This window comes from Camellia sinensis, chromosome 5 (genome assembly GCF_055761805.1).
Source record: "Camellia sinensis isolate YWXY chromosome 5, ASM5576180v1, whole genome shotgun sequence".
NCBI lineage: Eukaryota > Viridiplantae > Streptophyta > Magnoliopsida > Ericales > Theaceae > Camellia > Camellia sinensis.
The window spans coordinates 171,890,177-171,916,324 of NC_138965.1; the positions used below are offsets into that span (position 1 = coordinate 171,890,177).

General features: G+C 35.6%; 1 protein-coding gene across 11 annotated transcripts; it reads left to right on the forward strand.

Moving 5' to 3' along the window:
* The first annotated feature begins 1,997 nt into the window (after positions 1–1,997).
* LOC145790987 (uncharacterized) lies at positions 1,998–24,162 on the forward strand. Of its 11 annotated transcripts, none has more exons than XR_014330504.1 (8): positions 2,436–2,573; positions 12,025–12,832; positions 15,395–15,921; positions 16,037–16,255; positions 16,408–21,239; positions 21,342–21,413; positions 22,395–22,501; positions 23,697–24,162. XR_014330504.1 is itself a non-coding variant. In XM_082870438.1 (3 exons), exons 1-3 carry the CDS (start codon positions 2,300–2,302, stop codon positions 11,612–11,614), a joined length of 1,965 nt encoding a protein of 654 aa, XP_082726564.1. In that variant the 5' UTR covers positions 1,998–2,299; the 3' UTR covers positions 11,615–11,634. The 11 variants fall into 11 exon arrangements, 2 of the variants coding, with proteins under 2 accessions (XP_082726564.1, XP_082726565.1); XR_014330506.1 differs by having other exon boundaries at positions 15,395–15,587; positions 15,802–15,921; positions 16,037–21,239; XR_014330502.1 differs by having other exon boundaries at positions 15,395–16,255.
* Positions 24,163–26,148: the final 1,986 nt, after the last annotated feature.

A 26,148-nucleotide genomic window follows, 5' to 3' on the forward strand; every position in this document is an offset into this window, starting at 1 on the left:
TAAGTTATGATAGTTTAGATGCGAATGCAATCCAAGTTGTGCCTATATAGAGGATTTTGTGCTAATATTCCGTATCTTGACTTGAGTATTCCTTGTTTGACACTTCATTGACTAAGTACAGGGACTGAAACCAAGAAAGAAGTCAGAGTTGATTAACCGCTTGAGCGATTTTTTGTACATTTGAGCGGTGAAGTAATTCATCTAGTGTCTCTGCATGCGTTTTGAATTTTCTGGAGACAATTTTTACTGCTTGAGCGGTTGGCCTATAAGTGAGCACCACCTTTAGTCACACTGTTCGAGCGATTTTTATGGCTCTATTTAATATAAAAGTGTATTTTTGTGATTTGTAAAGTTTAACTCGTCTAGATTTTAGAGATGAGTAAAATACAAAGTGTTTTATATTTGAGGATGTTTATACTATGAGTTTCATTGATGTATAGAAATTGATTGATTAATTAACGAACTACATATTGACAAATATCAGAGGTTATTTTTGTTATTTCATTCACAAAAGGAGAATGGTGTTCATTGGTGAATTCCGAGGAATTTGAACCTAAAACTTTGGTAGATTCTGGAGTGACTCATCATTGTGGATTCAATATCGGCGTTGTGGACTTAATGTTGGACAAAGCAATTTCGAGGTGAAGACGGTAGTAGAAGAGACACATCGAGTTTGTTTCACTTCAGGAGTGGATTCGATAAGTAATTGAGGGTTACTGTGTGTAATTTCTTTATGTCATTTTAATAGATTGTTTTGTGGTCTTGACTCGTAATTTTTTTATCACAATTAAAGGAGTCTAATTGTGATTTTTTTCACATTAAATTGTTGTGCCAATTTGTTATTGATTGTTTAATCAAGATTGCTATTAATTGTTTAAAATTGAATCATAATCACAAATCAATATATTTGAATTTTTTTAAATTTCATAAACCAAACAAGGCCTTAAAATATTATTTAAGAAATAATAAAAAAAAACTAATCTACTATGAAAATTGAGTATAAGAGTAATGCCGGTCTGAATGGTTTTTGAAATAATTATCAGCCTATCTTATGAATTGGTATTATAAATTAAAAAATAAAAAATATAATTAGACTATTTACATTATTCATATCATATTTAAATATAAACTAATACAAATAAATTAAAAATAAATCAAAATTTACATAAATTAAAAAATGTCCTTCCCCCTGTTATTTTGATAATTTTTTTTTATATTATTATTAATACCGAATGATCATTTCAAAATCAAAAATGGTTTAGACGTCTAAAAGAGGAGTTCTAAATGAGTATTAAATTGTCTTTTTTTTTTTCTTCCTGATTTGTCATTTTTCCATTTTTTTTTTAAAAAAACAAATATGGTGCCATCTCACTAGAGCTTCTCTAAAAGTTGGTCATTCTCAAAAGGAGAGGCAAAGACGTAAGGACAAAACAATCATGCTAGAGACCTCTAATTTGGTGGTTCTAAACCCACCACTAATGAGGGAAAAAAAAAAAAAAAAACACACAACACATACTGTGGCAGTGGGCCACTGCCATATCATTAGTGATGGCTCTAATTAGAGCTCCCACTCATTTCGCGAAAAAAAATTATTCAAGGCTATCCAGCAATTGGACCTCTCAGTGATTATCCCATAATTTTTTTTGCATTTCGTTTGTTGGGACAAAAATAATATTAAAAATGTTTAATATAATGCAAAACAAAAGTCAATTGAATTTTTTTTTTTTTATAGTTAATAGAAACAAACCTAGGCAAGAAATATTTTACACTTTCAAAAAGATAAATTTTTCGTTTTTATTAAAATTTTACGAATATTACCTCAGCACCATCATTATCACCGTCACCCCCAACTAATTTTTTTTGAAATTTTTTTTTGTTAAAATTTTTGTATGGTCAAACGGACGGATATAAATTTGAATCATTAATTTAACAGAAAATAAAACAAAAATAATTTTAATCATTCGAATTTAAAACCCTCACTTGAGGACTATAAATACACACCACTTCTTCATCTCACAATCACCCACAATCACCCATTGTAAGAACCGGAATTTCAATTCCAGAATCCAAACAGAAGCCAAGTGAGAAAATCTCAACTCCAAAATTTTCTCGTGCAACAATCATTAATCCTGTTCACCACTTTTCTCTGTCGTTGAAAAACTAGCTCTCCCAATCAGCCCTCCCTCTCATCTCTCTAGCCAGAGTTTCGAATTTGTTCTTCAATTCAATCTCCTTCCAAATCCTCTGAAATCTCAACTCCTTGTTTTATTTTTTCCCTGGAAACAAACAGAAACCAACTATGGTTGAACCTTTCTCTGAAGTCCGTCTCCCCCCATCCGTCCAATCGATGCTCCAGAAAATCTGTATCGAACAATGTCAATCGCCTCCAGATACTTCGGTCCGAAAACAGCTTGAATTGCTCGGCGAAGAAGTGTCTCTTGAGATCCTCAGAAAAATTTCCACACACAAAATTTACAAAACTTTGAGTGGTTTCATAATGCATTTAGCCAAGAACTACGCTAGAGCTCCTACTCAACAAGGCATTTATCAATCACCTCATAAACGGAGCTCAGGTGATTGCTATAGTCCAGTGAATTCACCAAGTAAAATTTTTTTTTTTTAAATTTTTAAGTACTGTCTGTTGGATTGGAGTTTTGCTTACTTTTGGGTTTTCTGAACTCTTTTTTATACAGTTTAGCTCTGTTTGTTTTCTCGGAAAATAAGTTTAATTTGATGTGATCCCGCCCGGAATTTCTTTGTTATGATGATTGGAGTTTTGCTTACTTTTGGGTTTTCTGAACTGGTTTTTATACATTTTAGCTCTGTTTGTTTTCTGGGAAAATGAATTTGACGTGGTCCCGCCTGGAATTTCTTGTCTAAAGTTTGGTTAGGAGATTAGGATGAAAATGATGGAAAAGGAAATGGAAAAAATATATATATATATATATATACACATAGATATATACTGTATCCCCCCCCCCCGAAGCTGTGGTGCGGAAGTCGCGAGAAAGTTATCTTGGTGTTTAGAAGTTACGGTATGTTATTTTAGTAATTTAAAATTTTTATATTTGAGAAGATTGATTTTTTTATAATTAGATGTGATATTTGTGAGAGAAAAAATAAAATTATTATGAATTTGATGTGATATTTTATTTTATTAATTATTTTAATTTATTTTATGTTTTTGTAAATTTTAATTTAAATAGCTAAAAAAAAAAAACTCTTGCCAAATACATATTTTTGTACAACTCTTGATAATTTTTTTTTTTGAACATTCACTCTTGATAGTTTGGTAATCAAATTTTTAGTTTATTGCAAAAAATATAAAAATAAAAAGAAAGATTATTTGTTATAGAATTTTTCTTATTTTTTTCTGCAAATTTTTTATTCTCATTAAATTCACATAGGAATATATATATATATATATGTATATATTACTTCATTTTTTTTTTTTAAATTTTTAATCAAACGGAGCCGTTAATGCGTATGGTGAGAAATTGGGTATATTTTAGCATCTTATGCTGTGATACATATATGCATGCAGCATATATATATAATATATATTATATAAGATGGTGTTTGAAAAGTAGTTGTTTTTATTTTCCGTTGTATAAAAAAAAAAAGAAAAACTCGGCCGGGCGTCTTGGTGTAGCTCGGTCTTAGGCCAAGAAGACATCTCATATTAATTTTTTAATTAACAAAAACTCGGCCGGGCGTCTTGGTTTATTTCTTTCCCCTACAGAAAAGTAGTTATTTTAATTAATTTTTTAAAAGAACGTGTAGACTGTCGTGATTGGGTAATTTTGGCCATTCCAAACGGGAGGCATCTCAGTGTTTTGACCATTTGTTGCCAAAAATTTCCCACGGTTTCTGGTTTTTCTTTGCAAGTTTGTGGGCACATATGCATTTGTATAGAAATTCGTGCTATAGTGAATGACATCAGGGACACGAGACAGAGGTTTCAAAAACCTGTTAAGCTTATATGCACGCATCTGGATCATGTGTTGTAATTTTCATTTTTTCTTTGCATTGAATGCACTCAACTGTGATGAGTCTCCCTTTGTTTTGGATACAAATTTGAGTAAAACACAATTTGGTATTAGTTTGGGTCTAGGGAGTGGAGGGTGTTTTGAGTGATTTTTTTAACAAAATTTAAATTTGATGTAGGTTTGAGTCAAGTATTTTATATCCAATAATGATTTATTTTTCTAATTTTGGATTTTTAATTGAGTACTAATGAGGCGAAAATTTTTTAAAAAATAAAAATAAATCTAAGGCCAAGTTTGGGAAGACTAAATAAGTGCACTTTTTGTCTTTTTAGACTAAAAAGTTGAGGTTGAAAATATGAATGTTTGGGTTAACTTTTTGACTTTTTATGGAAAAATGTGTAATAAAAAATTGTAAAAATTGATTTGTAGGAGAAAATTAGAATTGGGAGTTGTGCAGCCGTAATTGTTAACTTTTGGTGAATAGTGATAACTTTTTAATTTTTTGAGTAACTTTTTGACTTTTTGACTTTTTGGGGTGTTCCCAAACTTGGCCTAAGACTGTTGACTTTTTTAACTTTCGAAGGTTAATAATGGGGGTGTTTGGAAACCTAATTTTAAGGCTAAAATAGCTTCAAAAAAAAAAAAAAAAAAGCCTAAAAGCCTCTAAACCAATGGTTAAAAAAAAAAAAAGTACAAAAAAAAAAATAGGCCGGTAGTGGGCTGTCAATGTGACAGTGTAGGCATAGCCTACCACTGTCATAGTGACAAATTGGTAAATTACAATTTTGCTCTTTTAAATTAATTTTGAAAAATGTGAGGTTAGGGACAAATTTGTCATTTTAACTTCAAATATTATTTCAACACATTTTTCAATACACCAACTCAAATAGAAATCCATCCTATTTTCCTAAATACAAAAACTAAAATAGCCTACTAACATAGTCAAAAAGTCTCTAAAATAGCCACTTCCCAAACACCAACAATGTAATTTTAAGCGTGCCAACAAAGATCAATTAGTCTTTACAGAATATTAATTGCCAACCAATTATCAGACGATTGTGTTTTAGTTCTCTCAACCAAAACGACGGAGACTTTTACTGGTGGCTTGTTTTAGGAGAATTTAGTAGATAACAATAAGTGAAGAATAATTTTAGAATTTCATTAAGTAAAATGAAAAACTTACAATGACCTGACCCAGTCTCGTAGAGGTTTATAGCAACAAACCATTTGAACCTACTCTTAGGAATGAAGTGCAGTACAAGATTTGAAGTGTAGAAATGTAAAAAACTGTAAAAACTAGGAGGAAAAAACGTAGTAAAAAAATTGGTTTTTTGATTTGAGTCTGGATCTTTCATTCTGGGGCCTTCTCTACTATTTATACTTTCCAATAATAACCGTCAAAGTGGGCTTTCAACTGTCGAAATGTCTTCTAATGATTGCTGAACATGATCTCTCACAGTCAGTCTCACTACGCCACTCTTGCAGTTAGGCTTCCCTCTTAATTTTGAATTTAAACTTTGTGAGTAATCGTTAGGCTACATCATCTTGTATTTTTCTGCTGATTCTGTACTCTGTAGATCCATGAAGACTTGAATTAACTCTCCATTTTGCCCTCATCTTGTCACGTGTTAAGCTGTGATTGGCCTATACAAAATATGTAACCAACATTACCCCCGCACAAATATATCCAATACTTGGTGATATTAGTAAACTAGTGCAATCCACCCATGTTCTAAGACGTGCATGTACTCTGTGTATTCTGGTAGCATAATCGTTTTTGAATAATGAAGTTGTGAACTTCATTAAATCCTTGTATCTTGCACTTCCATTCTTTGAGTAGACGAAAAGACTGGTACATCCCCAATGGCCAATCACACCTTCTCCTACATTGATCGAGCATACGAGTCTATGGAAGATGATTACAGATCTTGAAAGAATCTCAATGCATTTATTGATTATATCTATCCGCCTCCATTTATACAAATTATGGAAGCTTTTGCAATGTACTAACCTTTAGACCCAAAGTTTGCCAATTACGAACCCTTGGATCAAGCATTTGCAAAAATGGATCTTGGAAACTCTTCTTCTGCCTCACCATCTTCTGCATGGGACACAGTTGAACCTCTGCCCCACCACCCTCTGCATGGGACACAATTGCTCCTTCTTCCTCCAGGTCTACTGGCTGGGGAAGCTGGCCAGAACCTGATGAATCCAAACTAAGAGAGCGAATTCACAACCGATTCGTTGAATTCGCTGATCCTCGGTCTATCCCTCATTTTGCTTGGAGCTCGGTGGTTTACCCCTATGTATTCATCGATCAGTGACGCAGTCTGGAGGACAACTTACTTGTGGTGTGGTACACATCTTCCATGCCCGCGAAGATAGTGCGAGCAACTCCTCGTCCAGAGGAAGTACAAGGATACAATCTGTCATTCTTGGCCAAGAAGGCAAAACTTTGCTCTTCTGACTGGCTTGAATGTGTGAATAATCCCCAATTTCTCTCTTCCTTCGGGATGGACCCTATTGTGCCTCCTTTCCCTTAGAATCCTCACTGGATGGAGGAATTGAAACTTACTCTCTTCGAGAATCATTTTCTTCCTTTCTACCAACCTCCAGATTTGCCCACTACATTTGAGTGATATCAAGCTCAACTTCTGCTTGCAACCTTTTCTCACTTGTCCTTCAATGTTCTTAGAGATGAGACTTCTCTCAAGAACTTTCGATGGGCCTGTGACATTATGACTCGGGGTCATATTCTCAACCCCATTGCTCAAGCAGAACTTCAGGTTTTTTTGGATCAACACAGGCTTCTTCTCCATTGGTACCACATTTCTTTGGCTATCACTAATTCTTTGGATAAAATTTCGGCCAAACGAATTCAAACCCAGTACGAGGCAGAGAATCTTATTGACGAATATAATGACTTTAAGAGTAAGGATTTTGCATATTGGGATGATTTAAAGATGGACGAAATGGAACAAGGATTGAAGGAGATGGAGTTCGAAATGAAGGCTGAACAGCTTTTTCATCAAATAAGAACATATCAACTACAACAACCCAGCTTAGATAGGACAGAGGACAGAATAAAGAAGGAACATAAATTCATTGACCACTGTTGGGACAAATATTATGACATTGCTATTCTTTCTATTCCTTATTTTTATGAGATTGAATTTGTAGTCAAGAAGGTTTTTTAATGTAATTATTTACATATCAATAAAACTAGGTTTTCTTTCTTTATTCGGCATGGTCTAGGTTTGTGTTCCAATTGTATGTTTGGTTGTATGATTGATGTGACCGTGCTTCTAACTCAGAAGCTACTATGTTCACAAAAAACTTCGTACCAATCAAACTTACTCTCAAAGTGTGGAAACGGAATTTTGTCTGTAAAGAAGACAACTTCTGCCCTAAGCTTCACATTCCAATTATATAATTAACATAATTTGCATAACCAATTAGCTTCGAAGAATAGTCTATGAGCTTCGAAGTATGGAAACTTCCCTTAGGAATTATACTGCGTACTTTTTAAAGAGTAAGCCCTTTTGGGTTTCTTCACTACTTGACCAAATACTGGTTTTGCAACGTTGAAGTATAAAACAAACAAATTCTAGCTGCAGAGCACTTCAAAGTTTACTTCGAAGGATTTTATCTTTACAAGAAACCTAATAGCAAGTCACCGATCCCTTTGAAGCAGACAAAACCTAAGTGTTCTTATATTTTTAAGTATGAAATGTGCTTCGAAATCAGTTACTTGCTCTTAAAGCCTTAGTTGATCTTTTGACATCTGGGTTTGGAGCCAAATCTTGACTTTCGAAGCTAAATATTTATTTTCGCAGCCAATTTGATTGTTTGAGATATGCCTCCCGTCCAAACAATCAACCTTGAGAGAGACTTTTGGTGTTGCACTTTCAAGACCCTCACAAATTTTAGGACAATCTTAAATTCATACGGGTTCCAACATCAGCCAAACAATCTATCTCGGGTCTTTTTACCCATTTAGACAGATGGGGCATCTTTCGAACAGAAAGGTTTAAAACCCTCTCCTTTCGCGCTTTCATCTTACTCGTTTGCCGAAAACACAAACTCTTTCATTTTTACTGCACTCTCCTCCTCTTTACTCTTTTCTCAGCTTCATGCTCGAAAACTCTTGCTAATAGCTTCTTCCTCCCTAAAAGTAATAGTTATGGAGCGCGTGAGTCCATCCTTGGCTTTAAAGAGGTGTATCGATGAAGAGATATCCAAGCTCAGAGCCGGTGAACTGAGTGTCATAGATGGTCGCCTTTTTAGAACAACAGGAATACGTCTTGGGACCCATCTTCAGAGAAGCTTCAGTTCAGCTTCTTGCTTTGTATCCTCATCTAGAAGATCATTGCCTACTCTACGAACGGGGTTTTGATTGGGGAAGCTGGAGGTTAAACTGTCCCCACCGCTGCTGGCCTACATTGAGGGTTGAATGGGAGGAGTGGCATAACAGAGTTGTGCCAGCCAAAGAATTGGATCTACAAGAGCTCTGTATCCTTGATGCCCTCCGCCTTTCCAGGTTCACTATCTCTAAGGATACTTTCTTGATTCCTGTAGCTCTTTGTTTCTAGAATTCGGCTTTTAATTTTTTCCAGTTTCAGTGTGGCATGATTGCCCCTACCGTTCTTGATATTTGTCTTTTCTTAGGGCTTTCATCACTTGGTGCTCCCTTTACACCTGATTACCTAGACCTTCCCGTCAATTTCACCATTCCACCTTTGAACTATTCCTTTAGTGATTTTGTAAAATTTGAGAACAAGAAGGTAGGTCTTGTAGGTGATCGAGAGTTCTTTTCCTTCATTCTATATTGGTTATGCAAATTTCTTTTTTGTACTTCATCTCAACGGATTATGCCTGAGTTTGCCCCACTTGCCAAGACTCTTGCTTCGAAGAAGAAGATAGTCTTCGCTCCTTATGTTTTAGGCCATGTTTATAGGTCTTGTTCCCAATTTTGCTAGAAGCCTCTAGATGTCAACCAAGGAGGCCCTCTATGGGTATTACAGCTTTGGATCTTTGCATATTTCACTAGTTTACATTCCAAATGCTTGAGATTTTTGGTGCAAGAACCCACTACTTATGAAGAGAAATTTGCCAAGATTTCTTTATATCCCTCCAGCTTTGTCTACTATTTTTCTTTTTTTCATCAACTCCCAATTTCTCCACTTCCTTCCTTTTGTCCCTTCGAAACCAGCCTGGCCTAGGCCATTTTTGGCTGATAGGGAATGCTCCAATTCATTACACAAAGATATGTGGGCCTCAATCTTGTTGCCAAGGGAGCTTTTCATTGGTACTTTGAATTCTCAAGCTTACAATTGTATATCTGAAGTTTACTGCCCTTCCTAATTTGCCAGGCAATTTGGGCTTATTCAAGGAATTCCTGTCTCTCTTTGTAGCCACTGCAATACCAATCTCACAGTCAAAGACCTGAAGGTATCCAAAAACAAATTGGAAGAAGCAACATTCAAATTGCTACAAGAGTTGAGTGAGTTTCAATTCACCCCCTTTACCCCACATGGCATAGCTTCCAAAAGATTTCAAAATTGGTGAACAGCCAATATGGGGGTGCTCTTGGCAATACCTCCCAAAGATCTATTAGTGGGACTAAATGTGCCCACTCAAGCCAAACCCAAAAAGACTAGACCACTATTACAGTTTTTATTACCCCTGCTATCCTAGCTCTTGCTTCTGCTGTCACAGAGACTACTCTTGCTACCTCTCCTTTTCCTAGAGTCTCCAGGGCTGTTTTGAAGAGAGGCACGCATTTTCATTTTTTCCTTTCTCTTCTCTATATGATGTTTATAATGCTGTGTTCATCTACTTTATGGCTTTCTTTTTTCTTTTCTTTTTCTAATGCAGGAGCTTCACAAATAGAATCTCCTCAGAGAGTTCAGGCTTTGAATGTCCTCAAAGGCAAGCAACAACAACAACAGAGGAAAAGAAAACTTTTGCTGGATCCTGAAGAGGAGACGCCTGAAACTCACTTGGAAGATGAAGAAACAAAAAAAGAGAAAGAGACACCATTGAAAAGAATGAAGAAAATGACAGTTTTTCCCTTTGATCTTATTGGGGACTCTACTCATGAAGCAGCTGCCAAAGCAGGGGAAGAGGAGCACTCCAAAGAAATCATTGTATTTCAGAGGTCTGAGAAAAGGAGACAGCAACAAGTACTAAGGGATGAAGCTGCTGCTGCTGATGCACTCCAAAGAAAAGCTGCAAGGAGACAACAAATTACTGAACATTATGCCTTTCGCAGTTCTCCAACCATTGCTACCACTTCTGAAACTGGTAATTTCCTTTCGTGTCTCTAGTAATTTCCCTTTCCAAGTTTTCAGTAATGAAACTTAACATTGCTTCATATTTCTTATTTTGCAGCAACATCTATTCTACCTCCTCCTTTGATAAGGATTTCTTCAGTCTTATCTAAAGTTCAAAGACTATTAGAAGCACTCTTGAAAAGGAGGAAGGAAATCAACACTAAAGTGCCTTTAAGTGTAGAGCCTATCCAGACAATTCTTTCACTTCCTGGTTCTACACTTTTCATACCTTTTTTGAGGCAAAACAATCCTGTATCTCTATCCTTTAGCTTAACTTCATATCTTCCTCATCTAACCTTTACCTCAGCCCAATTTACTCTTCCTACAATCTTGGCTGCTCCTTCCCTACATGAGGAGATCCCAGTTATCACTTCATCTCCAGTAATAGTTGATACTCCCAGAGAAGATACTGGTAGCTCACCAATTTTTTGTCCACCATCACTATCCAGCTCCAGCCCTTCTTCTCTTGACTTACTGGTAGCCAGGACTGTAGACACCACTAGGGACATTTCATCTTCCTCTCCTATCCCTATACAGCCATCTCTTCCTTTCAGTAGAGACTTTTCTACACCTCCAATGTCAGTGGAAGAGATGGACATTTTTGAAGCTAGACTGGCTAGCCTTTTTGATATATCTCCTACCATTCCAACAACCAATAATGAAACTGAGCCATTAATTCTGGCTGACTCTTTTTTGGAAATTTTTGAGAGCTCTTCAACTATCAATAAGGCTTCCTTACCTCCATTGGACTTGGGCACCTGTTTGGAATTGCTGGCATTATTCTCAAGGATCCCATTCGAAGCCTTACAAAGACCTATCATCAAGAATGGTTTTCTCCAATGCTGTAAGGTTATTGAGCAATCCAACATGGCTATTTCAAGTCACTTGTCCCAGGCAGCAGCTACCATAGATTTTTATGTCAACATCTGCCAAATTGCCAAGGCTGCAGAAGAGAAGGTATTAAAAGACAAGGAATTTGTTTCCCATATACATGCTGAGGTGTCTGAATTGAAAGGAAAACATTCTTCTGCTTCTCAATTTCAAACCCAGCTCTTGGAGAAGAAGGCTCAATTAGAAGAAGAGTTGTTAGCGGTTAATCTAGCTTTGGATCGAACTGCTACAAAGCTGCAAATCACCAATCAAGGGCTGGCTGATCGAAGGCAAGACATGGCTACTACCATTCAGTTGTTCCCATCCCTTAGGAGTAGAGAATTAATTGTAAGGGAACAACTGAAACATTGTATTGATTTTTGGGCCAATTTATGGCTGCATGTACTCAACTCTATATGAAATGAAATCTTTATTCATTATTTGAGTGTTTTTATGCTTCTCTTGTTTAGCATTTTCTATACGTCTTGTGTTTCTCACACAGTTGGATAATAAGGCTTCAAGTACCTGCCACTAATTTTCTTAGAATGCACATATCCATTCAGATTTCTCAAATGGTATGTTCTCCCAGGCAAGACTCTATGAATTTGATATGGACCTTCCTAATTAAGTGACCATTTGCCAAACTTATGGCTTTTAATTCCTATTGAAAGTATTGTCTTCCATACCAAATCACTTTCATCAAAATTAATGTGTTTAACCTTCTTCTTATAGCTCTTGGCTACCTTTTTCTTTTGGAACAAAATATTATTTAATGCAAGAATTCGAGCTTCATCTATACTCTCTAATTCTAAAAACATGCTTTGATGCAGTGTTTTTTAAGGCGAAAAGCAAACTGAGGCGACAAGGTCTGCTAACGCTTAAGCGCGAGGCGACGAGGCGAGGTGAGGCGAGGGCTTCATCAAATCGAGGCGAACACAAAAGATATTTTTTGTAAAATAAATAGTATAGACAAAAATACAAATATTTTCAAAAACTATCATGCATTTATCATTCTAAATACTAAATATCCTTAAACAACACAAATTATCCAACAAATCTAACATTCTAAATACTAAATATTCATCAAAAACATCAAACCAATCAACCATCCCAAATAATTCTTTCCCCTTCTTTAATAAAAAATCAATGCAATGCTTTAATAATTTTTATTATTCTTTTTATTCAATAATGTGACACCTATCTTATTATTAAAGTGAATTATATTTTAAATTTTAAATTTTTATTAGTACACGACATATTAATTAGTAAGACAATGCTATAAAAGTTATTAGTCTGTATAATATTTTTCAGCAAAATAATTATATAATTAACACAACAAAATAATTATACAATTGTAAAATCAATTTAGTAAAATTAATTGAAAAAATTTTCAGCAAAATAAATTGAAGAGAAATAGAACAAGAATTAGGGAAGGAGAAAAAAAAAAAAGCGAATAAAATTTTTTTTTGCTAAGAGATGAAATAAAGGAAAGAAGAAGAAGAGAGAAGAAGAAGAGAAGAAAAAAAAAAAGACGAAAAGAAGAGAAGAGGGAGAAGATGAAGCAGGAAGAGAGAAGAAAGTAGGAGAAGAAGACTTACCTTAGAAATGATGTCGAAGATGAAGGCAGAGCAGGACCAGGTTCGTTTCTCTCCTCTTCTCTTTCTCTGCTTTTCGTCTCTCTCTTTTCTATACCCCAGAAACTAGGGTTTTACACTCAATAAATAGTAGAAAGCAATTCTAAGGTGCACTGCATGTCCACAAATAACATAAAATCAGGAAAATGAAGGGCCCAGATCTTAGAAGCAAGAAACGATGCTTTGTTTCGCCTTGCGCTTCATCGCCTAAGCCTCGCTTCAATTGCCTCAACCTCGACTCGCTTCGAACGCTATGAAGCGCAATAGCTCTCCTTACCTCGCTTCTCGCTTAGGCGAGCGCTTAGGCACGCCTTTAACAACACTGCTTTGATGGTATTCGAGCCAAATGGCATGCCCCTTTAATTTAATGATTTTTTTATAAGGGACACGGCGAGGACACGTGTGTCCATGTCGGGACACGGCAGGGCTCACCTTTTTTTTTTTTACCCTTCTTTTACCTCTCTTATTTAGTGCTTTTGTAAAAAATATTGTTGGATGTTGAATGTTTTCCCCTTTTCGTCTTAGTTCTTATTATCGTTTATTCTGACTTTTTTGTGAATGGATGATCTATTAATTTGTTTAAATGTAGTGGTTATATTTATTGAATTAATGTTACTATATTAGTGTTTGTTAATTTTGATTTACGATGAATGTAATATGAATCTATATAACACATAAAAATATATATATATAAAAAAAAATTCGTCATGTCTCCCGCTGTGTTCGTGTTCGTGTTCATGTCCGTGTTTTTATTTTTTGGAAATTGTCGTGTCTTGTGCCAGTGTTGGTGTCAGTGTCAATGTCCGTGTCCGTGCTTCACAAATGGCAACAGATGACTGAATGCGCTAAGGGGTGGCTTAGTAGAAAGTGCGTCAGAGAGGCGGCTTAGGTGGTGCGCCAAGCGGGCGACTTGGGTTGTGCGCTAGATGGGGCGGCTTAGGTGGTTCCCTTCAAACTCAAATAAGTTTGAAGATAGAAATCTATTTGAAGTTGAAATAGAGGGAAAGACAGAGTGGAACAGAAACACACACAAAAAAATGGATTGCAAGTAAAAAAAATATGATAGAGCTATTTGGGATAGAAATAAATTAGTGGATAGAGGAAGAAATCACCATGAAGTGATACTAAAAGAAAATATGACAATGGAATGGATTGAGGTCTAGTGGGCGGTCAAGGTAAGGTTGTCGCCTGTCGGTGAAGCAAAATCACTAAGTACTTAACTTAGCTTTGATACTAAAAAAGAATGAAAAAAATTAGTTGGCTTACCCATGAATGTTGTAGAGGCCATGTATATATAATAGATTTATGATACAATTTAGGAAACAATATAAATAAGAAAACGTTATAAATAAGGAAACAATACTAAGGGCTTGTTTGGAGTGTTCTAAATAAGTGCATTTTTTGAATTTTTGGTGAAAAAAGTAGACAGAAAAAAGATGTGTGTTTGGGATAACTTTTTGTCTTTTTACGAAAAAATGTGTATTAAAATATTGTATAAAATAGCAAAATTACATTATTACCCCTATGTCCTAGACTCAGTGACAGTGCTAATTGAAGGATAGTACGGATTGCCTTGCAAATGGTGATAACTTCAGAACATATATATATATATATATATAGCATGAGGCTTCACGGGTGCTGTTGGGCCCATGGAGGTCCACTACGGGTCCCGTTTTGATAATTCGAACGGATCAATGTATAGAACTCATCGAGTACTATATGCGTGTAAAAAATCACGTTGATCGGATATCGATAGCTATGTGATGAAAACAATTTTGTATGAAAAAAATGGACGGTGAAAAATAAATGACTGACAAAAATCGATTTGATTACATAGCGATCCATATTCGATCAACGTGATTTTTTACAGGCGTATAATACTCGACGAATTCTACACATTGAATGGTTCGGATTATCTAAATGGAACCCGTGGTGGGCCCTCACGAACCCAACAGTACCCTCCAACTTAATGAATATATATATCTAATTTGTAATTTGTATCATCACAGTATATGTATGTAATTTTCCCCATCACTTCAGTACCATCACCTGTGCAAAGTTGGATTTTACTTTTTTTTGTGTAAATTAATTTTTTTAATTTGTGAATAGTGATAATTTTTTTGCTTTTTTAGTAACTTTTTGCCTTCTTTATAACATGCCAAACCAGCCCTAAATCAGTAATTGACACAATCACAGATTATATACATAATACTAAAAATAATTTTTTTTTATGTACTCTAATTTCTATATTCAACATAAACCTGGAGTTTAAGTGCTCTTCATTTGTCATTAAAAAAAAAAAAATGCTCTTTAGTCACTTTAACTCTGACTGTTCCACCTTGGTTGGTGTGTATATCCTTGCTTGTTCCATCACAATTGAAATATCCTTGTTGGTTTGACAAGATAGACTTGCATCACTTTTCTTACTTTCTAATAATGGCTGGCAATATAGTGTGTTTTATTTGTGGTGTATTTGTAGATTATCGTTTGAGATTTCTCATACAAAATCTTAGTGTTTATTCTATTAAATATTTCAATTGTGACGTCCATTGCCTTTATAACTCAGGGACTGTATTTGAACAGCACCAGAACTCACCTACAAAGGGAATTAAGAGATCAGATTGTGCTGATTGTGAAGTTTGTCGAAGAGACCACAAGCTGTAATAATTGGGTGACTGGTTCTAGTAATTATGATGTTGCATTCAACAAGATTGCTGAAGAAGGAATTCTTGTTGGTCTGAGGCGCTTTCGATTTTTTGGTGATTTTTCTTTTCATGCTCTTGATGTGAAGCATTTCAAAACATCAGTCTTGATTTTCTATGCTAAATTAGTTGGGACACATTGATTCAAGCTATGATGACCATAGTTTGATTTGTACTCACTGTATTTGTTATGGATTCAAGCTAACACGTTCTTTGTTGTTTCTTTGTTTTTTTTCCTTCTATGTTACATGGACTTGGGCACGAGTGTTAGGTGCGAGTGTTTGTCTAAATTTATGATTCATATAATCATACGTTTAGAGTACTGTTTTCTGATTCATATAATCCAACCAACCATCTAGTTCACAGAAGGGCCTAAGAGTGATTTACCTAGGTTTGTTTTTTCTTTTCTTTCTTTCCTTCTTATTTGTTATTTATTTATTTATTTATTTTAAATTTAAATCATTTTATGGGTCTTCTTAGTAAAAATATGGAAGTGAATTTTACAGGAGGGAGTAATTGTCTCATTTATTTTGAAGATCTTGTGCTTCAACGGATCCTTGTTCATGGTCCTCCATTAAACTTGTAGGATTGCAGATTTTGAGTTGTTAACATTGGGCCTTTGGCAGCCTGATTGTTCTTTGTGCATTTCTTAAGCCAGAACCAATATCTTTGGCAGGTCACTAGTGTCCAATCTTGAAACTAAATGCTGTCTTTTTTCTCAGTTGGTATGTTGCCTGAGACATTAACAAAGTGATTAATTCTACTGTGGAAACCAGAATAACTCTGAAAACACATAATTTTTTCCACGCATTTTCTTGCTAATTTATCAAGAGTCCCAACATGGTGATTTACGTGTCTCACTCTTGTTATTGATCAGTGTTTAAAGATGGAGGCAAAGAGGAGAAGAAAAAAAGTCCAACTTCATCAATTGTAAAATGCTACTTTGTAAGAATGGAGTCTCTTGCTCCTTGCGATGAGATAGAATCTTACATTTTGTCTAAGAGAACAGTCCATGAAGCAAGGTGTCTCTTCATGCATGTACAAATGGTCTCTAGCCTCGCAAAATATATGGCTAGGTATACTGCCTAGACGTTCTTGTTTGTTATCCATATACGAGTGCCATTTTATGAAGTATGGAGTTTCTCTATTTTGAAATATGGGGTTTCTATACATTGTTGAGAATGTAGGTTTTCCCTTATTTTATCAAAGACGATAAAACTTCAAGTCGATCTTGCTTCCATCACTATTGAAGAAATTGAAGATATTTCTTGCCGAGCATAATCTTTCGTCTCATTTCTTCATTAATATTCACTTGCACCACCATGTAGATCTAGGCTTTTCTTCTTTAATCCATTTGTCAAGCCAAATAATTAGTGTTTTCTTAAATTATAGGATGAAAATAGGTGTGTTGTCTATAATGAAGATGGAGACCCTCTTATATATACTAACGGAACTGGCTATATTTCAGAAGATATTGCATTGAAGACTCCCAAAGATTTTTCCAGAGCAAAGTTTATAAATGATGAAAATTTTGAGGTTAATGATTTTGACTGGTTTCTCTGAGCGCATATTTTCTAGTGCATATGAATGTTTAATAGAGAATAACTTTTTTTTGACTTTATCTTATTTTGCATATCATCTGCTTCCACCTTTTCATTCATAAAGCCTTTTAGCCTTGTATTTGACCAAAATAGATCTAGTGACTCCCCCTCTTTGGTGCCTCTCTCAGTTAAGTACTTAGTATTGCATTAATGTTTGACAAGTAAACTTTTCTACCATTTTGACCATATGTTTTATTACTAGTTTGAATAATGCTTTGATTGCATCACCGTTTAGTTGGTCATTATACATACATTTTTGTTATATGTGGAAAAAGAATTCATCTTCTCCCTTTCTTTCTTCCCTTTTTTTAATGAGTTACTGCAGCAAGAAGATGCTGTGTGAAAACTTGGAGTGCATCTTTCTCATTGTGAATTTGATGTAATTTTAGTACATTAAGATTTTGTCAAATTATGATCATGGTTTTAAAAAGCGGCCACAACTGTTACGTAACACCACCCATTGCGGTGGTGTGACTGAAATTCATGGCCATAATAGCTGCCATCGTTAAGTAAAGGCCGCAACGGTCATAAGACAATTTTTTTATTTTATTTTATAAATTCGTATATAAGATCATTTTCTTCATTTTTCTTTTTTCTAACTGTTAAAATCAAACAAAAAACCACATAGAGCCTGGGCAAAAAAACTTAGATCTACATGTTTTGAATGTCCGATCTTCAAGTTTTACTTGATGAAGCCCAGGACCAGAAGTATACCTGTCCTCAACTTGCAATTCTTTTGGAAAACTACTTTTTCTCTCCAAATTGTTAAAGATGCCTTTTTCCCTTTTTCCTTGGTCTATGTCTCAATGCATATGTTATCATCACTAAAAATGAAAAGAGAATCTGAATTTGTTTTTAGCAAGTTGCTTGCATTACTTTCATTTAGATTAGCCGTGGTTTATAGGGGTAGAAGCAAGTTGCTTGCATTACTTTCGTTTAGATTAGCGGTTTACAGGGGTAGATCAATGGATGTAGGGACATATTTGGCCCCGGCTTCATGAATTGCCAGGACTGTTCAGTTGAGATTAAATCTTAGTTGGCCCTTATCTCATTGAATGGGAGCTTTTACAATTTTAATTAAAAAACCTAGGGCACACTTCGCCTTAAAATCTAGGTATTAAGGAGAGAGAAATTGGAATTTTATAACCAGCACAGATGGGGCAACTCCAGGTGATGTAGGATATATTCCAACACACCCTCTTGGACCACAACATACACTAAGCCGGACGAACGGCACATCAATCACAGGCCCAACCAAGCTTTGATACCAAATTAAAAAGTCCAGGCTACACTTCTCCTTAAAACCCAGGTATTAAGGGGAGGAAAACTGGAGAACATACGGTAGCTGGACAAACAGCACACCAGTCAAAGGCCTAACCAAGCTCTAATACCAAATTGAAAAGCTCAGCCCACACTTCTCCTTAAAACGTAGGTATTAAGGAGAGAGAAAATAGAACCTTATAACCAGCACAGATGGGGCAACTCCAGGAGATGTGGACATATTCCAACAATTTTAATGTGTTTTTATCACCTAATTTTTAATAGCCCCTTAGAAGGTTAGATGAACATGATGTTTGACTTGGTTATGAACCTTAGTATCAATTGGCTGTTTGTTTCAGAAATGATGTTAGAGACAATACCTACTATTTTTTGTTGTGGGAGAGAGAGTTTACTTTGATATGAAGATATGGGAAGCCTCCAACGTCTAGATTGGACGACAGTTATACTCGTGTGCTTATGTCTAAGTTGTATATGTATGCATGAGCCACAAAGAGAAAAGCTTTGATAGGAAACTCTAATTGTATAGCAAGTTTCTTAATGAAACCCTTAACACCATCATCTGCCAATTTTGTTAGTGAATAATCGTGGACTGTTGAAGTATCCAAGCAAGGTTGAGATTTGTCCTTGATGGGTTAGGGGGGCAAGAAAGTCTATATTAAAAATGGGTTCCATCTCTAATTTCTACGCTCTAATTTTAGATTGAGAAATCCCCATTATTTCTCCTAGCTAGGAAAAGGGTGTATATTGAAAGAGTAGGTTCTGGTGGTTTGATAAGAGGTCCATTTATTTGTTAACATTGTCCCCGATTATATAAATATATAGTAATAATTATCGTGTTTAATTTTCATATGGGACTATAATTATTTAAGTTACTATGTTATAATTTAGTCAAAAAGAGGGACCACTTCAAATGGATGCTTGTTAGAATCACATTCTTGGACAAGCTAAGATGCATTCCCCTCCTTCCCCCCTTCCTTTTTGAATGGCAGAGTCACAAATTCGTTTTCTCCCTTGATACCCATGATTTAGTTGGAAAGGTTCTGTTAAGCTTTGTAGGCTAATTTTATGTGTATATTGTTTGCTTTGTAACATAATTGGTGCGATATTGTTTTCCCTTTTTCAGAAATCTTAATGATCTTGAAGTTAATGAATTTGCTTCTTTGTTATCTATCCTTGAAGTGTTTCTTTGAACAATTCAACCAAATGACAAGTTGTGGTAGGATTACTCCACCCATGTGATAAATGTGGGCCCTATACAATTATTAGGTTGGTTTATACATGTATTTGGGTAGGGATAGTAGAGTATGGAATCTACTAGGAAACCTAATATATGTAGAATTTGGTTACCTCATTATATAGAACTAGGATTCTCATCGGTAGACTATTATAAGTAGTCATGTGGATTATAGGGTTTCTTTAAGAGAGATTGAGAGGTTGAGGTGAGGGAAAAAATAAAGATGTAAGGCATGAGACAAAAAATACGATGGGCACCAAGGTGAGCAATGAATGAACTACTCTTGAACACAAGTTTAGGTAGTGGTGTAGGTTTTGAGTGTTTTGGTCATCTCACATGTAGTCTTTATTTTGTTCATATAGTGGAAGCTCTCACTCCGGTGGATGTATGCAATTTGGGCCGAACCATGTAAATCTGTATGACTATTTTTCTCTTTGGTGTGTGCGTGGGTGTGCTTCCTTTCGCGTTGGCGAGATATGATATAAATCCCAACAAGTTATGGATTCTCATTCATTGAGAGTGCTTTCATGTAAGTCCTTTTCTGATAAGATAATTGATGACCCAAATGCGCTGGTCTTTGATCATCATAAAATGATTTGGAGTGCAGATGAATCTGGAAAGTTCTTTTTGCATGGATTGTGGCTCAGAAGATACTTAATACCAACGATTATGTTTATGAAAAGGAGACCAAATTGCTATTATATCCGCAATGGAGTCATGTGTAAGAGGGATGTAGAGAGTATTGATGACCTATTTTTGCATTGCCTACTGATATTGGCCCTATGGTGGAGAGTGCTTGTTGTTAGGGCTTCTGTCCTAAGACAAAGCCTTGGATTCTTTGGAAATGTGTTATTAGGTTGGAAAGCAACTTTTAGAGTCTTTGAGATCAATTAGAAAAGATTGGGCGCTTATGCAATAATTTTTTTGTTTGGCTACTTTTTCAACTTCAGTGCCTTGTAGTTTTAAGGGGATTCCTTTATTTTTAACTAGTAGAGATTGGGGAACCATGTGTGATTTTAATTTTTTTGGTTTTTTCCCTTTCCCATTTGGTGGACTTCTTGTCATCCTTGCACCTTTTGCGTGTCTCTTTCTTTTCTTTTGTGATAATCTTCTCTTTGTCATTGATAAAAATATATATATATATATATATAATTGTATAAATAAAAAATTTGCATGACTGCATTTACAGTTTCTTAAGACTTTCTCAATGACAGATACAAATATGGAAAGAAGGTATCAGTTTATTGCTCTACAAGATTACAATGGAGAAGGTTGTTAATATGTTTTAAAATAACATCCAATGAAATGGTGATCAAAAGTTTGTTGTTTATGTTTGATAAACATATATTGCATTTTCAATGTATGGTAGTGTGTGTGGATGGGTATGGTGCACATAAATCATCTCATGCAGCAGATATGACATTTTGTGCCTGCTGTGTTTGTTTCTATTTTATGGCTAGTTACATTTACTGTATTTTCTTGCTAAATCATCTGGATTCTAACATTTTTAAACTTTAAAGTTTTCTTGATCACGCCAATTGTGAGGAGAAATCACTGGAATTGAGAGGGTCGGAAGCTCATACCAGGGAGCCGGTATGTCTTTAATATTTGTTGTATGTTAATATGTTATTGATGATGTAATGTTTTTAATCTTTCTAATTAAGTTCTTGGACTTGTCATTTGCATTTTTTGCAGCCTTTGCTGATGCAGATCCGTTTGGTTTACAATGGACGTGCTGTCAAGGGCACCCTTCTTGTCAATAGAAAGGTATATATTGCCAATTTTTTTGAATGTATTTTAATCTTGGCATGTGGACATATTTTAATTCTGGTGGTGCTGGTAGATTCTGGCCTTGTCAAACCTGATTTAGTTCCTAACTTACTTGACCATCCAAATTGGCTGGCAGCAATTGTGATGCTATGAAAAATTGAAAATATATAGTTATAATTTGATATTTTATTTTTGTGGTTGAGGATGTTACATGGATAATTTTTAGTTACTATTTTCTGTTTTTTATTCATTATTTGTTATTCAATTTGTGGATGGAGAACTTAAACAAATGAAATGAAAATATTATCATTTCTGCTTATCTTAATAGTTATACTTTTCCCCTGTCTTCCATCCTCCAAAGGCAAAAATCCTGGTTCCGTCCCTGTTTTTTACTTCACCCAAATCAAATGAATTATAAGGAATGGCAATTAGACTGGGTACCAGATGCTGCCACCCCTGCCATCTTTACCCAAACTTGCTCTGCTCCCACTATGTTTGAGCTCACCCTGTTTTGGCCCATAACTATTCACGGATTTCCTTATCTTTGTTGCCCTCACAACACAAATTATTCCTTCATATTTTGCACCACTTCACATAGACCTGATTATTATATACGAACTGAGATTAAATGATTGTGACTGTCAAACATGATGTCAGGGTTATATAATCTTTAGAAAGAAATTTGAGAAACAGAAAACCAACCATTTATCTCACAGTGTGCTTTAGTGGCAATAGAGTTGTTGATGGTGGAGGAGAGGTGAGCTGTGGCTAACAGGTTACAGAAAAATCAATTAGTTTCCTTATGTTCCAAAAAGGAAGAGTTTGTTGTAAACATTTTGTTAATCACTGTATTATTGCTATTGACAATATTCTCACTTTTGAATTACAGGTTTAAGTTTTTGCCTCTATTTTTTTTTTTGTTTTTTATTTTTTACTTAAAGTTTTTAAGTTGACAAATTTCCTCTTAAATATTTGCAGCTTCCAGAAAAAACAATTCAGGTTATGTCTTCAATGATAAAGGTTGAGGCAGATTCAAGACTCTCAAATGTGCAAACTTTTAACTCACTGGAGATAGTTGGAATTAGGTATGTATTTTTTTTTGAAAATTGACTTTGTACTGTGGTCATATATAATTCGAATGTCACTTGTTAAATTTTCTTAATTCAGTTGACATATTGCCATGAGGTTTTCCTTTACGACCACCAAATATGTATGAACACTAAAATTAAGAAGGATTCTTGGATGTGGAATTTTTTGGAAAGCATATACACAAATACATAAAAAAACACACAATGAATCAGACATTGTTGGGCTCATTTCTTAAAATCTTAGGCTTTTTGGAAAATTTGTGACTTAACAATCACTATGTCATGTACTAGTGGCACTTGATATAATTAGTTGTCTTTCCTTATCTTATGTTGATAAATGCTCTACAGTTTCAAATTGTCATTGTACTTGAGTTAGACCAGGAAATCTATCTAATTTTTATGCTCACAGAAACTATATAATTTAGATACTGCACACAAGAATGATTAGTATTGCCAGTGCGCTCAATGCTTGATTTATTGTTTATGCAGTTTGGTGGCTGCTTTGAAAATTCTTTTTTGTTTGTAGTTTATTTGTGTCATATATGTTACAAACTCTATGCTAGTCTTTAAACTTTGAACCATATTCATCATTAGATTAGAGTCTTAAGCCATCTGCTGTGTACTAGTACTGCATAAATCTTTGTCCTTGTTTAATTCCAAGATTTTGTTTTCTTTGAATCTACCCTGGGGTCAGGAAATCTGAGTGGAACATACATGCATTAGGTTCTCTGTTGTAAATTCATTTCTTTCGGCCTTTAATTTCCTTTTTATAGTTTTGATGTTTTTCCTATGGCCATGGTTGGTTGTATCATTGTATGCTTGGTAATTTTGTCCGTAAGTTTTATCCTATCCCACTGTGTCCCCACTCCCCCAATAGGATTGAGTTGTCCCCCATTTGTGGAATATAGTGTTCAATCCAGCCACACTACCCCGTTGTCAAGTTATGCAACCAAATGTGGTATAAATGGGTCCCATGTATAACAAATCCGATCGCGCCTCTTTTGTTTTGCAACCAAATGTGGCCTATATGTTGTCACTGGTCTTTGAAGTGATCTATTGTTGTTTTATTTTGAATGACAGATAATGTTTGCACAAAAATTGACGGAGAAGTTTATTTTATAGCTTGAGCATTGTCTAAGATTGTATAATTGAAATTTGTTCACAACTGAATGTTTTTGGTTGCATTCTTCAGCTGTTGAGGTGTTTCAAACCGAGTAATCCTTGGAGCCGTATCTATTCAACACCAAATGCATGCAACACAAAAAAGCCCAGTGAGCTTTCGGCTGAGGAATTAGAACATGAGCTTTTTCAGCTATTCAGAAGAACAAGGTTTCAGCGAAGGTTTGCAAATGCAGTTCATTAATCTGAAACATTTTGGTTATGCATAGTGGGAATTCTGTTTAAGGCCAAAGTCATTTATTGTGGCTGTAATGTGTATATCTATGAATTGAGCCTACCCTTGTGCTGTGTTTGAACTATTGCTTGTATCATATCATTTCATTTTGTGATTAATTGAACTTTTGAATGTTGTTATGAGCATGCTACATGTCTAGTTACTGGTTGACCACTGAATTAATGGTTCAACATTTTGTAAGGTTATTTCTTTGGGCTAGGGTATTTTTGAATTTTATGGTAAAGACTCAGAAAGTTATTTGTTGTGTGTTGGTGTCATAGCTCCCGACCTCCAGAAACTGCAAGTTTAGAACATGAGCTTTTTATTTTTATTTATTTATTACAGATTGATTTTAGTGGATTTTGCATTCGTGATGTAAGAACTTTTGAGGTTTACCTGTATATGAAGCAGTAACCATCAGGCTATCAACATCTGCTGTAATCTGTGGTTATTTGCTAATGATACCTAGTTATTGTTGCCTAGTCACTCATTGAGATGGTCACAAGAAGCTGACTGTAACCAGCCCGCGGGGGACCTCGCTACAACTCGGACTCGATTTGTGTCACGGTTCTAAGTCTGAACCAAAGAGTCCAAATCCGGCAAATCGTTTTGAGAAAAACAGATTTTTTTGAAAGAAGTGCCAAACATGGACTGCTTTGCCAGATACAGAGTCGCCACCTAAATGTTTTTTTAATGGGAAATTTAGAAAACCCTGACTCGGTGCCAAAGGCCACGTGTCCGTCATCACCAAAGTTGCCTCGGCTAGGGAACTTGGGTACGATTGGGGAAGGTCACTTCGTGAGCACCCCCGCTCGCCCGATCAAAGATCGGCCTCTACTAACCATGATATCTATTTTTGAAAACATTGTATGTTCTTATTCCGGTTATCAGCCTAGGTTACTATGTGATGCGCACAACATACAAGTATAGACTGGATTGCTTGAATTGGAACAAAACACTTCATGTTTGTTTTTGAAAGATGGTTTGCTACTCGCAAGTAGACTTAAAATGCAGATTTTGCCACCCTCAGGTGGGCTTAAAAAAGATGGTTTTGCCACTATCTAGTGGGCTTAAAACTTACAGTCAATGATTTGTTCCAATTTAAACAACCCAACCTTCACCCACAGGCATTCAGGCAGTTATATCACATAAGCGTATTGCCTCATGGTAAGCATGCTATCATGGCATTCACTCACACGCATGCAAGGATGCTAAAGCATAAAGCTCACCGGGTATTCCAAGCCAAAACAAAAACTCATTAGAAATCATGCATGAACCCTAAATACACAGAAATGCCTAATGCAACACATGCAAAAATGCAACTATAGCGGGCTCGGCTATTCTAAACATGGCATATGGAATGCTACAGCTAACATGTATTCAACTTGGAAATTGAAATACAAATCCAGTTAGTATGATGCGCCGAGCCCGGTGCATGCAAAACAGATGAATGATGCAAATCTAACCATCATAAGCTGGTAAATAAAAGGGAGAAAGATGTGGGGTTGGAAGACATACAACACACACATGCACACTTATTACAGTTATGCCCCCGCGCAGAAGGTCACAGTCCCGAATAAAAGAATAGTACAGTCCAAATATTACAGTCCAAATAATATACAAATTCCTAATTAATTAATCAAATTAACTAAGAAAGCTGTAAAACTGGCGTGCAAGCCAGGGATTGCCTTGCTCCTGATGGATGATGCATGTCTGGGCTGCCTTGCGTGGAAATCCACTGGGATGCCCCGATTAGCCTCTGTTTTGTGATTTTTCTTGGAAAGCACGCCAAACTCCGGAAGTTTGCTGATTCTTCATTTGCTGCAACAGAGAGCAGGAAAGGGGCATAGCAATGTATTTTCACAGATATATGCATGCCTCGATCCTCGTGTCACCAATCACGCGTATCGATGCATGATGGCAGAGGAGTCGAAATGTGCAACTCAATATGGAATGAATGCACGTATAAACACAACAAAACCTAACTCCATCATGGGTAATTCGGAGTGTCGGTGACTTGGAATTGAGACACGTTCCGTCACTCGGAGTACGAAACGTACCTCGTTTCCCGTGCCCGGGCTAACTCCTATCCCGAACATGATGCAATATGCATGATATGCATGAATGCAACTAAGATACAGCCTAGCATGCACAATGCTATGAAAATGAGACGTCTCGAAATGCGTGCACACGGGCACGCAAACCGAGAAAATGACAGAATGCGATCTAAGATACAACCTAGTATGCACTA

Bases quoted from the DNA above. Each gene is read 5' to 3' on its own strand.
- LOC145790987 (XM_082870438.1), top strand. From the start codon at position 2,300: ATGGTTGAACCTTTCTCTGAAGTCCGTCTCCCCCCATCCGTCCAATCG. The intron at 2,604-9,866 runs GTAAAATTTTTT...TTTCTAATGCAG, and splicing joins TAGTCCAGTGAATTCACCAA to GAGCTTCACAAATAGAATCT. The intron at 10,296-10,382 runs GTAATTTCCTTT...CTTATTTTGCAG, and splicing joins TGCTACCACTTCTGAAACTG to CAACATCTATTCTACCTCCT.